This window comes from Mus pahari, chromosome 12 (assembly GCF_900095145.1).
Source record: "Mus pahari chromosome 12, PAHARI_EIJ_v1.1, whole genome shotgun sequence".
Lineage (NCBI taxonomy): Eukaryota > Metazoa > Chordata > Mammalia > Rodentia > Muridae > Mus > Mus pahari.
The window spans coordinates 32,398,422-32,412,883 of NC_034601.1; the positions used below are offsets into that span (position 1 = coordinate 32,398,422).

The following is a 14,462-nucleotide window of genomic DNA, read 5'->3' on the forward strand; positions in this document are numbered from 1 at the left end:
AGAGAGAGAGAGAGAGAGAGAGAGAGAGAGAGAGAGAAAATATTTAATATATAAATATGAGTTGATACTAAGCTCGCTTCCTAAGCATGTTACATCACTTGAAATAAAAACTAAGCATTGTGCAATTGAATTTGGAATGGGCTTGGAATGGGCTATGGAAGACAAATCCACCCAGAATTTACAGAATTCTAATCAAAGAACCAATAGTTAGCAATGGAAAATGTATTTGCTATTCATCAAGTGATTTTCAAAGTGGTACACATTTATATGTTTTTCAAATAAATTAAAATGTTTAATACTATGTATATTTTTAGTGAAAATAAAATAGAGCACAGTCTGTGCTTCTGGAGGACCTGAGTTTGCCAGAACCCACGCAGGTGCTTCACAATCTCCTATACTTCCAGTCCCAGTGGATCCAATGCCTCTGGCCTCTGTAGACACACACACACACACACACACACACACACACACACACACAGATACACATGTATACACATAATTTAAAATAAATCTTTGGCCTGCAGAGATGCCTGGCAGGCAGGCAGGAGCACTGGTTGTTCTTCTGGAGGACCCAGCTGGATTCCCAGCACCTACATGAGTGGCTCATAGCCATCTGTAACCCCAATTCCTGGGAATCGAGTGCCTTCTTCTAGCCTCCATGGGCACGAGACATACAAGTAGTGCATATATACATTTATACACACACACACATATACACACACACACACACACACACAAAATAAAAATAAAAACTGTTTTAATACATAATTATTAATAGTATTTTTACCTTAACCTATTTTTAGTTAAGCAACCAATGATGTATATGATTCTTTCTTTTGAAATAAAACATACTAGTCTCTAGTTCTCAATGTTAACTGTACCTAAGAATCTCCTGTGGGCCTTTTATTTAGTGCCAGTCCCTGGGCCTTCTCCTTGGATGTTTTGGTTCTTTAACACTGGAATGAGGCAAGAACTCATTGAGTGCCACTAGTCTGTCAACAGTGGACACTCAAAGCAACTAACAGATATAAAAGCAAAACAATGCATTTGCTTTTCAGAGAGTTTCCGCTGGAAAGGCAGAAACATTTTAAAAGATAAAGTGAGCAGAGGCAGTGGTCAGGACTGGGTTCACAGAGGTTGTCATTAAATTATATGGTAAAGGCTAACCAAGAGTTCTCCAATTGTACATATTAAAGGTGGTGGGATAATTATTCTAAAGGAAGTCATGGAACGGAAAGCACTACATATGACGACAATGTGATGTCTTGGAGCAGTATAATATGCCAAGAGAACCAAGGGAATAGATTTAGGAAGGTAAACAGGACACCTTTCTGAAGAGAACTATATGAAAAATCAAGATTAAAAAGATTAAAATTTCATGTATAAAACAGTTTTTCAAGATGAGTAATTTTCACAAAATTAAAATTTAAAAAAGAGTAGTTGGCGTGTGTTGCGAAGAGCTGAGGCAGTGGGCACTCAAGGCACCTACTGAACCTAAGCGATTACAATAAACTGATCCATTAGCCTGTCTCTCTACTCCCGAGCATTTTCCATGTATTATGAAGAACTTAGCTTTACATTCCTTAAGATCAACAAATCCCCTATACCTGCCTATAAAGAGTATTACACAAGAACACAAAATACAAAAATAAGTATTGATTGGCAGTATAACTTGTTATAATTCATCAAATAAACTTAAGCCAATAAAACGTCACATTTATTTGTCTTAATTGATTTTACTGGAGTATAACAATAGACGTTTGCTTCTAGAGAACTACTGCTCTCTGGAAACTAACATAGAATTTATCCCAAGCAAATCATATTGCATTTGGGTAATCACATTATTACAACAAAATTAAGTATAATAAGGTAAAATAAGTGAGGAGATCAGAATGTATTTTCAAGATGCAAATCAAGAAAATAAGATGCAATGAACAACTACTGGGGATGGCAAATGGCATAGAATTCAGAAATATAGAGCAAATAGGATCTGAGTAGTCAGATAGTAGAGGGAGGCTTGGTAGAGAACAGAATCTAGGTTTACACTTCAGTCTTAGCCACAATGAAAAGATAAAAGTGTCCAGAAGGTACTGACTTCTTACCATTCACAACAGAATCTTCTCTGCACACTTGATCAGTAAGCCTACATGAAGTCCTCATTCCAATGACAGACAGCTCTAATTCTGCATTTTCCTTAATCCATTTTATATATATATTATAGACTATGGTACCTATAATATAGTTACATAATCATTTTTCAAATTAACTGTAGTCCTAGTCAAATATACTATTGTGTTTTCCATACTTAGTGTGACTTCAGTACAATTACTGCATAGCTAATACAGCTGTCTAAACTCATAGTTTATTTGAAACTTATTACCCTAAATATAAAATATATTATAATGGTTATATTTGTTCTACAACAAACATGATATTTTTCAACTTCAAAAATATAAATATTTTATCACCCCTTTCAACCTGTGTACTCTCTTCACCGTCTTGTCTTCTCAAATTCTAATAAGCTTTCTTTCATATAAGGAAATCAGAAATATTTATTCTCATACTGCAAATGAAGGAAACAAGGTTCCAAAAAGAAAAACATATCTTGCCCATGAAAATATGGCAGGGCTTAAAATGTTATAAAAAAAAATCTTATTCATAGGCCATTGTCCTTCCTACCATGCCATAGGTATCAGACATAGGCCATACTTAACTTCTGCCACTTGTCATGACCACTCCTTTCTTAAGAAACTTGGAGGTGACCATGTGCTTCACTTTATTTCCAGCATTTACACATACATACCTCTGAATTTATTTCATTTAAAATTTTCTCTACTTGCTTTACAGCTTCTACTTTCCATCATCCATCTGGTTTGAGTCTACCTGCTCTATACTAATTTTATCTCAAATAAAATTCTCCTGTATCACTATCACATTCAGTAATTAAGGGTATTGGGGTTTTTTTTTCATAATATGGGAAAGGAAATAGAAATAAGTAGAGAATCAAGATATGATTCTCCTGTGTAGCAATTCAAATTTGGCTTCCAGGGCTCTTTCACACATTTGCTTCAGGACTGTTATTAAGTTCTTCCTTAACTGATATAATATCTATTACTTCATATTGTATTCAAATTTCACACAATTGATTAAATCTATTTAATTCTAAATAAACTTGGGCCTTAAGTAAACTAATAACTATAGATTTGGTGTTTTATAATAAACTTTCTAGGAAGAGCTGAGACAATGACTGAAACTTAACCTTATTTTTCTTATTATGTATTCATATTATGTATTAATCACATTTATAAAACTATATTCATTTATATCATACAAATGACTTAAAGGTTTTTTTCTCATATAAGCCATATCAAAATTACACTGAAAGGTAACACCTAAAAAAAAACAATGAGGAAAATATACCATCTTATAAAGTAATACTATAATATCTTTATATAGCAGGGTCACATTTTTTTTTTTACTATTTCTCATTTTCTTTCCCTGTCCAAAATTCTGCTTATTAGAAGCTCAAAATCAAAGTATAATGGCCTAAATGTTTTCTCTCTGAATCAGAACACGTTGCTTTGCTTTTCTGAGTATTCCGAGTTCTCACAAGCATTGAGCCCACAGGATTTGTATACTTATCAACGGTCTAAGATCCCCCCTTTTTTTTATGTCTAGAATTTTATAACAGTGTCACTGGACACATTAATCTATTATCTACTTAATTCTAGCAACATGTTGAGAGCCTTATTCATTTCACACTAGACAGAGAAAAGGAATAACAGTTTCTCAGGATGAAAACCCAGGAAGCCAAATGAGTGTCATTTCTCTTTTCAGTTTACTACTTAGACACAAACGTATTTTGTCCACTTATTCAGCTCGAACGCCTTGGAGATACTACTCTTTGTGTGTCTTTTCCTTCTCTTTAAACTACCAGTGTTGCTTATAAATCAATGCCAAAGTTGATATCTAAAGTGTTTTTATTCATTCATATCGAGTTAGTGCTAGGCTCTTTGATGCTGGCGTCTCAACCATTTCTAGTCCTGCATATGTATGCACGTGTGTGTGTGTGTGTGTGTGTGTGTATGTGTGTGTGTGTGTGTGTGTGTGTGTGTGTGTGTCCTTGTTTCTTCACAACAGTAAAGTAGAAATATAACAGGCCCTAAAGCCAATTCAAAACTTACCTTGCAAATCTGGAAATAGTCTGAAGTCAGGCTTTCCTGAACTTCCTCTCGCGGAAGCCCTGCAGTTCCTCCTGGATGGACGGAGCCACTTCCAGCCCCACCACTGTTACTGCCACTGCTGCTACCACTGCCAGGGGAAGAGGCAGTTAAGCCATCCAAAACTTTTCGGAAATTAAACTTCTTCATTTTAAATACTGTTGAAAAATTAAAAGGAAAAGAGAAGTGGTGACAAACATAGAATTTTACGGGGCAAAAGCCTCTATCTTTTCATTAGTCAAGGCAGGAGTAGCTAGTCCCCATTTTATGAGCATTGGATGTAATGGAGGGGGGAAAGGGGCTCGAGCTTCATGTCCTCAAATTTTAACTTTAAAAGGGATATCTTTATAGAATAAGGAGAGAACAACTCCAAGAGCAACAGTATTCCTTCCTCACACATCCAGATTTTCAAGGGCTTTATCCCCAGCTGTAGCTATGCTTTATCAGCACTGGGGTAAAAATAAAAGGCAGTGTCATCATCGTCATTAGCATTATATCATCATTATTATACAATCAAACCAGAGCCCAACAGACCAAGACCCTATGGACTGTTCTGAAAGGGGGGCTTTCCTTCTTAAGGGTCAGCTCATAAATTTTTATTATCGGATTAAGCGATGTTGTAGGGGAACCAGTATTTACTCTGCCACCATGTTTGGGGCTCCCCCCCCACTCCCATCATCTTCAAAGCTCCCTCTTTCTCAATAGAAACTAGGGGACAGGAAAAAAATGGCTTTTTTTCCATCCCGTATACTCAAAAACCTAGACCCCAAAACATCTGCGGTGACTCACGGCCACAGCAGACGGGAGGGGCGAGCGGGGACCGCCTGCCTCCACCTGTCCCCAGCTCCTCTCTTCTGCCCCTCTCCCGCCTCTGGTCTCCCGTGTTCCCTCCCCGCCCGGCTCCCCCTCTGCACAGCAGCGGCTCTCCGGGGGATGTGAGGCGGTGACGCCTGCGGCCCGAGTCCCGCCTCAGCCTGCGGGGCGCGCAGAGCTGGCTCCCTCGCTCCCTCCCAGCCAAGCAGGGCGCTGAGGCTACCACCGCGGGCTACGAGCCCTGGAGCCCTCACAGACAGCCGGGAAGCCACACGCACCTCAGACAGCTGCGCGGGCGCGCTCTCTCTCTTGCACAGGCACACTCACACTCACACACACACACACACACACACACACACCACAAGCGTGCGCACAGGTGTGAGGGCAAGCCGCAATGGGACAACACGGGTGTCCCTGGGGACCCCAGACTTAGCACCTTCCTCAGACGCCACTAGCCGCCGGCCAGCCCTTGAGGCGGAGGGCGCGGAGGCTGCAGGTTCGCAGGCGGGCGAAGGTCCAGCCCGGATCCGGCCGCTTCTCGGGTCCCTCTGGTCCCGGTGCCTGGCGCTCTCCGAGGTCCTAACCGAGCGGGCGGGTCTGTCTCAGGCTCCGCCCCCACCGTGGGAGGTAGGCCCCGCCCCAGTCGGCCCGCACCCTCCTCCCTCCCAGACTCTCGCGCCGGGGGCGGGGCACCCTGGGCACCAGGGGGCGGGACATCCTCTCGCCAATCACAAGGTCTACTGACCTGAGTCTTAGGGATTCCAGGCAGGAAAGAAGTTTGGGGATAGGTCAGAGGAAAAGCCAGTGACAGGAGGAGGGGATCATTTAGGAAAGTAGGTGATGTATTTGATTGACAGCCATACTAGCCAGTATGTCTTGGCGCCGTGCTTTGGGGGCTGTAATTGGTGCTACCTGTTGAAGGACGCAAGTGTGAATCAATAGAATGCTTGCAAGCTTGAGAACTTGCTCTCCAGGAGTCCCAGGCTGCAGAAAGGGTTACCTTAGGTCGCGCTCTGGACTGTATTGTGGACCGGGGTTTTGGACCGGGCTTTTTTTTTTTTTTTTTTTTTTTTTTTGCAGCCTTCCCCCACCCCAGCACCCCCCCCCCGAATCTATTTCTGCCCGCCAGGGCCAGGTGCATCTAATGGACTGTCTCGCTGCTCTGCTATATGCGTTGAACGTAGATTTGTAAATAATCCCTACAAACTGTTAGTCCTCTCCATTAGGTCATCTGCACCAAAATGAATTGGTTTTCGGTGAAAATGTTGGCTTCCAAATCTTAAGGAAATGATTTGCCCGCTTTACACAGCCTTTGAAAATAGACCAGTGTTCCCCTTCTGCACATACACAAATTAAATTTTTGAGGAAACATTTCTTTCAAATCATGACAAGATGCATCTTAAGCTTTTTTCTAATATGAATCATTTTGGAAAATACTCTATTCCATACAGGAAAACAGAAACATCGCACCATTGTGGGGAAGATGATGTAGTTCTGAGCCCTGACTGGCTTTTGGTAAAAGGCTCAAGGTCCATAACTAACTGTACACTTGAATCTAAGCAACAGGGATCATTAGTAATCATACCGAATACTTACTGTCCTACATCGTGGGTATGAAACACCACTTCCAGACCCACCCCTTTCTCTGTCAGAGATGAAAGGGAGGAAAGGGAAGATTTGAATGTCGTATGAATTACTCAGGCAAATAGCAAAGGAACCATGACGATCGAATAGCGCTCAGATTTTCGGAAACTCAGCTCGACATCACGTTCTCATTTTGAATGTTCTACTCCTTTACATTTGCAGTGCTTCTTTTTGTAACCCTCTTACACTTTCACTGTCAAAACCAGATAGTGATTTTCTTAATAACCATTAAGGAATAGAATTTTGTACCTCTAGTTAATTTAGTACCTGGCACAATATTTCTCTTATAAAGAGCATTCAAAGGGTTTTAGACAATGGATTAGTTAATAGCTATAAGATAAAGATTTATGAGATGATACCTAATTTATCATGCTTGGGATGGGTGAAAAAATAAGTATGAAAACAAATTCCATATCTGTTATAAACTGGATCTTGAGATGCTTCTAAATCCTGTATTAGATACCTAACAATATATATCTGCCTTTTGCTGTCTCCTCTCACCTTTTTTTTTTTCCTTTCTGGCCCACTGTTCATTTCCAAACACAGGAGTTAATGAGAGCTAAAAGATTTTCTCCCTCTTTTTATGTCTAGCTTTTCTTTGAAAGGAAGCGATTTGATGCGTTAGCCATTATTGAATAGAATGATAGATTTAGAATGCTCTCTTTGCTTCAGCAAAAGTTGACCTACCTACTTAAGGGTTAATATGAAAACAAGCCCACAGCATATGGAGGTCTGGCCTATTGGTGAAAGTGAAGGACGAAGATATTCCAGTTCAGCAAAGAGACACAGAATGTTTACAAACAAAACTTAGGTCACTTATCACAAGCATCATGCTATCACAAATGTATTCTATGAAAATAAAAAACAGAACTGAAAAAGGAAAAGCACATGAAACAAATTAACAAAGTTTTTTCTGAAGATCGTGAAGGGAATTCAACAACCTGCTGAGTTTAAAAAAAAAAAAAAGCTATAAAACACACAGCAGTCCAGATGGGATGACAAGCAGGTACGAAATATTGTGTCAAAATATACACGTTTCCAATAAATATTAGAAAGTTAAAACAGCTGGTAAGGTGACTCGATGGTAAAATATTTGTCTAACTTGTGCAGGGCTGTGCTTTTACTCTCCTAAATAAACACATACATAAAATTAAAAATAAAATGAAATACTAAAGTTAGGAGTCTCTGGCATAATTTTAAATATTAGCAATTCTTTACAGTAGCACAATAACTTATACATGGTGAGTATCCAGCATATGTTCACTTGAATACAAGATAACAAGAGGCAGAAGGCACCTTGTATGTTGGGAAACAGTAAAAAGAATCTTACTACATGAATCATGATGAAATATTTGTGAATGCACATTCCATTCTGAGTTAAAAAGCAACAGGATGTTATTGTATAAACATTTGGTAACAGGAATGAGATCAGAACATACAATATAGCTTATAAACAATATAGAAAATGCTAAAGCTCGGTCAAGTAATGATCACTCCTGGCTTCTTCCTACCCATGTGACAAGTATAAAGAATTATATGAAAGAAAAGTGGTCTGAGCTTGATACTTGCAACAAAATAAGTAAATCACAAATCTAATAATTAAATCAACAAAGCTAATAAACTGGAAGGTGTTTAGAATATGTGTCAAAAAGAAAGTACAGCTCACTTTAAGGAGTTATAATCTTGGACTCAAGCCAACAATGAGGGGGATCAAAGCTACTTTTCTACACTGAAAGAGCAATCAAAAAATTGCACAAAAAAAAAACTGTACCCATGTGACACTTCTAATAGAAAGGAGTACTTGGTGAATTGGCTGAGCTTTGATAAAAGCATGCAGAATGACAAAACAAACTTGTAAATGATATATTGTATATGTGAAGTCCTACCCAGTGGGTATCACCTATATTCCAAACACTGGGAGCTGTGAACTCTACAAACATCTCATCCATTTACTGCTCATTATAACTCTAGGAGATGGGTAGTTACTCTGCCCACAGTCACTTAAGATAATCTAGTCTTCAAATCTAGGTCTAACTTCAAAGATTATGTTACTTACTTATTACTAATTTAAAAAAAGAAAAAAAAACTAAACAAACTGGAGTAGAAAGAGCGGGGGCAGTCAGTTCTTCTGGAAAATGTAACTATACATGATTAGTTTGCCAGAACTTTTAGTACAAATTGGGTTTCTTAAACAAGAAAATGTATTTTCTCACCACTTTGAAATTTAGAGTTATATTATCAAGGTATCAGCAGGTTTAATTTCTTCTGAAACTTCTAATTGGCTTGCACCGTCTCTGTGGTCTTGCTTGGTCTTTTATCTGTGGGCCGGAACCCTAGTGTCAGTGTGTCTAGATTGCCTCATCTTATGCTACCCATCAGACTACAGTAGAAGCCACCTTATTGGCCTTGTTTGAATTGAATCTTTAAATGCCACAACCCCAAAGGAAATTGCTTTCTGAGATTATGTTGGGGCTTCAACGTATGAATCTGGGTGGAGGGATACAACGTATTCCATAACTGTAAATTTGACCTTTTTAGGAGAGGATCTACTATGAACTAAATCTGTGTCAATTTTTTTTTCATCTGGTTTCTCATTTAATCCTCACACACATGATACATAGTCGCTATTGACAACTCCATTTTATAAGTGGCAAAACTGAAGCAAAAACAAAACAAAAACAAAGAAAGAACACACACACACACACACACACACACACACACACACACACACACAGTGAAGCCATGAGCCCAAGATCATACATCAGCTTGGAAACAGATTGAGATTCATCAGCCCCATTCCAAAGCTCTCTATTCATGTTGGTGGTTTTCTTTTGAGAAACCAAAGAAATCTCATTATACATATCTTTGATATTTAAAAAAGTTAATTATGGCCAGATTCAAGTATGAGGATAAGACAGAAAGAAAAATAAAAGAGATCTCCTCAGGAGTTTGGATACAACTAAAAGACATTTACTAATAGAAGGGCAAAGAGAAAGAAGAGCAAAGACTTGGGGGATGGGCAAGCTCGTGGAAGAGTATCTCACAGGAAAGCACGGTATAATCAGAAATATATTAACAGAGTCACTAGGGTGTGCCCCATTAAAATAAAAGACAATCAGTTATTCAATAACTAATTAGACAGAGCAGAACAGTATTAATTTCCTGAGAGAAGCTGTAGCCTCAGCAAATATCAGAGCAGCTGGAGAGAATCTGTGTAGAAAGAGTGATAACATGGGATTTACCATAATGCAAGGTAAGCAACTGTTCATGTTAGAAAAAAAGAAAGAAAGAAAGAAAGAAAGAAAGAAAGAAAGAAAGAAAGAAAGAAAGAAAGAAAGAAAGAAAGAAAGAAAAGAAAAAAAAATCCCATCCACTTGCTGTGAGATAATGGACCCTAGAGCAAACAACCTGAACTGCCACCCATTTCAGGTTTATCAGACAAGTTACAATGACGTCTTTATTATTTGCCAACCTAGAAGTTAGAATTTCATTATGCAAACACAACTGAGACACGAAGAAGTCCCATCTGTAGTCTTTCTGGCAAATTTTCAAGTGTATTTGAGAATTATCCTTCCTTCTCAATCTTTGTCTGACTTTTTCTTGACCTTACCTGATAACCTCCATCAGAGAAACCGGTTAATAATTGTCAGCTTTCTATCATATAGCAGGAAATAGCCAACAGCTTTTAAAAAAAAAATCCCTCATTCGACCTAATGCATTCCCACAACACACACACACACACACACACACACACAACACAGGGGGGGGGGGAGAGGTAATTAATTAAATAATGTCATAGCTCCCATGGGTTTCAGATAAAAAGCCAGGGGCCATAAGGATAGAACCAAAACATACAAAGAGTATGGCTCAGCACACAATCAATAACAGAATTGCAAACAGAACTCATGCCTTCTAGGACAAAACTCAAATATTTACTGTTAAGCATGCAATTAAAATTGGTTCTTTGTGCATATTCTAAAATAGATTTTCACATACTCATCTATCACACTGTGATATGATAAGATAAAAAGCCTTAGCTTAGTAAATGCAGCACCAACAGCCATTTTCAACCCCCAAAACTCTTTTCTCTATGCATAGAACAACCAATCTAGGCTATAATAGGAAACCAATTTATAGAATGCAAACCACTTACAAATGTATCGGTGTCTTTGTTCTTCTTTTACATTTGTGAAATAGATTATAAAGATTGCCTTTGGGTTTGAATTTTTTTCTTCCATCTTAGTGATCTGAGAGTCTCCTGCACCTGTGGACGGAGTGTCCCTGAAGGAAAGGAGATTGGACTATGTGACCTTTAAGTCATGTCTTTGTGTGATTTTAGTCAAAGCTCTGCTGAAAGGGTAACTTAAAAAGTACCCTTGTCGGCCTTTACCAATGGAGAGGAACTGCAGCCTACAGTAAAGAGAAAACCCAAACACAGAAATTCTTAAAATCCTTCTTCTACAAATTAGTGCTCTCCAGAAGTCACATTTTATTAGTATTTCTATTTGTATGAACCAGCATGATTACTAATAAGAAACTATGACAATGATACATGTGTATTTTTAGGCATTTTAACAAACATTTTCAAACAAAGTATCCATCATATGCTGTTTTGATCTATATTCTTTGTAGCTAACATTTTGTTGTGAGCATTTCCTACCACATTAACTATGCTTTAGACATACTGGTTTTGAAAATCAATCACATCAATGTGACATAGTTTATTTAATAACTTCTATACTCTTGGGTATTTCATATATAATTTTATATTATTATAAATAGAAATAAGTAGAATGCCTTTATACTAATATCAGAAGAGGTTCCAGGGGCATTTTAGGGGTATTATTATGTCAGGATACTGTACGTTCACACTTAATTCTAAATTATATATTTGAAAGATTTCACGAATTTATATTCCACATTCCTCTGGAAAAACTCATGATACAAAGAACCAATGTAAAATGGAGTTTAATATAACTTGTATTTATGCCAATTTCTCCTAGATGTTGTTGACAAAATCTGAGGACAGTTTTTAAATGATGTGTGCATATGCACCATCAATAAAAACACGACAAAGTAGAACACATGAGAGCTTGCGGTTTCAGTTTGAAAGGGGAATTATAAAAGTTTTAATAAACTTTCCATAAAGGTTAGCACTCATATTTGACTTCTAAGTGTAATAAGTGGTAACAAGCCTCCATTCCGTTTTATCAGTATTATGTACTGCTGTTATTTGGATGGACATGATGAAGGCAAAACAGGGAAAGCTGAAAGTGTTAATAAAAAATGTGTAGCTACAAACAATCAGCTTTTTGAGGAAACAAATGGTAAAAGACTGTAAGAAACAGTTCACTTTTTAACACCTGTGGACAGAATAAGGAGAGATGTGAGCTTTGAAAATGGTCATTCAAGCCGGGCATGGGGGCACATGCCTTTAATCCCAGCACTTGGGAGGCAGAGGCAGGCAGATTTCTGAGTTCGAGACCAACCTGGTCTACAGAGTGAGTTCCAAGAAAGCCAGGGCTACACAGAGAAACCCTATCTCGAAAGAAAGAAAGAAAGAAAGAAAGAAAGAAAGAAAGAAAGAAAGAAAGAAAGAAAGAAAGAAAGAAAGAAAGAAAGAAAGAAAGAAAGAAAGGAGANGAAAGAAAGAAAGAAAGAAAGAAAGAAAGAAAGAAAGAAAGAAAGAAAGAAAGAAAGAAAGAAAGAAAGAAAGAAAGAAAGAAAGAAAGGAGAAGAAGGAGAAGAAGAAGGAGAAGAAGAAGAAGAAGAAGAAGAAGAAGAAGAAGAAGAAGAAGAAGAAGAAGAAGAAGAAGAAGAAGAAGAAGAAGAAGAAAATGGTCATTCAAACTAAATCTCACAGCAAGATTCAATCAACAAATGAATGATTCCTTGATCTTGAGCTCAATAATAAAAACTATTAAAACTATAAAAACTGCTTTTCTTGGAGTTGGATCATGGAGACTAGTAGAAGACCCAGCCTTTCACACCTGAAGCTTTAATTCGCCAAGATACTGAAAGGCTGCATTACTTTAAGCAAGGATATGTTTTTGTTTAGTAATGGCCAATAACAGAGTTAACAACAGCGTTACTAATTTTTGTGATGGGTAACAAAGGGTTAAATGTCAAAATTCTATAAAATCAGATTAATTATTAGTCCATTAAGGTCATCAACTGGAGCTGTAGAAAATAAGCTAGGATGCCACAAGAGTGCCTTTCCAAAAGACCAAAATGCAAAACCAGTGTGAAGGGAGAGGAGAGATGAACCACAGACATCTCGTGGACCCCAACTGCTGGCAGCAAGATAAGAGAATCCTTATGTGCCCCTCCCTAGCCACACAGCACATGCCTTCTCTTCTCATCAGCTCCTTCACTAGCTCAGACTGACAGGACATTATTGTTTTCTTAGCCTTTGCCAGGCTGAAGCGCTTTACAAGTATTTTTGTCCAGCAGCAGCAAGAGTGATTTATAGGTTATTTGTCCCTCCAGCTCTCTTCAGTTAAGGCAAAAAAAAAAAAAAAAATATTTCTCAGTCTTATTTCTCCCTCCCCAGTCTTCCAATTCTCTAATGTCTTTATCCATAGTCCTTCTGTAATACAAGTCTTGTATTGATTTACATAGTTTCTCAAGAGTGTCAGTGTCTAATATGCTCTAATTATGGAAACCAAATATCGTGAACTCTCTGGAACAGTTCCTACTTAAAATATTCTGTACCACTGTTCGCATAAGCCATCAAAAACATTCAGTGCTTCAACAAATATGACTATTTTCCATAAAGCTGTTTTTAAATTTGAGTGACAAGACCTTTAAAAGATGTGATGCCCATGGTACATTTTTTAAGAACAGAAATTCTGCATTCTGTTAAACTTGAGTTTGCTGTGTACTCATTGCAGACAGTGTAAAAAATTCATTTGTTTGCTTCAGTTTTCTATTTGTAAAGAGAATATAAGATTATTGATTGCTATTGATATTAGATGACAGGATCCATGTTAGCACACATGCCTGGCAAATCAGAAATCACCCACAACTTTTTCCCATCCTTGTTCAGGAACAGAATCCTCACAGGAATTGTGGTGGTTGCCAATCAGGGACCCCTTAAAGTAAAGAGACTGGAAAGGAAGAGAATGCTGTCCACTAACATCCACTAATCTCTGGTGACTGGCTATTTGAGAGTTCATTGTTTAGAGGTAAAATCTTCATGGAAACTATGAGGTTGGCTAGGTTTGGATAAAGATATTCAGAATAGAAGTCAGACAACAGACAAGTAACGCAGCACATTGTCTGCTTAATAAATTCTAGGGCCTTAAATAAGACCTTAAGAACATTTGCTAGTATTTTCAACAAATGGTGCTGGCACAACTGGCAGTTATCATGTAGAAGAATACAAATTAATCCATCCTTATCTCCTTGTACAAAACTCAAGTCTAAGTGGATCAAAGAACTCCATATAAAACCAGAAACACTGAGATATATAGAGGAGAAAGTGGGGAAAAGCCTCGAAGAAATGGACACAGGGGAAAAATTCCTTAACAGAACAGCAATGGCCTGTGCTATAATATCAAGAATCAACAAATGGGACCTCATAACATTGCAAAGCTTCTTCTGTAGGGCAAAAGGCACTGTCAATAAGACAAAAAGGCGCCGGGCGTGGTGGCACACGCCTTTAATCCCAGCACTCGGGAGGCGGAGGTAGGCGGATTTCTGAGTTCAAGGCCAGCCTGGTCTACAAAGTGAGTTCCAGGACAGCCAGGGCTATACAGAGAAACCCTGTCTCAAAAAAAAAAA

At 38.2% G+C, this 14,462-nt stretch overlaps 1 protein-coding gene across 1 annotated transcript in view; it reads right to left on the minus strand.

The window, feature by feature from the left end:
* Stxbp5l (syntaxin binding protein 5 like) overlaps positions 1-5,605 on the minus strand; it is a 290,875-nt gene extending 285,270 nt beyond the window's left edge. Inside the window, exons 1-2 of the mRNA XM_021209026.2 lie at positions 5,470-5,605; positions 4,185-4,378 (exon numbers count right to left, since the gene is read on the minus strand). Coding sequence (XP_021064685.1) covers positions 4,185-4,370 — 186 coding nt within the window. The 5' untranslated portion in view covers positions 4,371-4,378; positions 5,470-5,605. The remainder of the gene's footprint in view (positions 1-4,184; positions 4,379-5,469) is intronic.
* Positions 5,606-14,462: the final 8,857 nt, after the last annotated feature.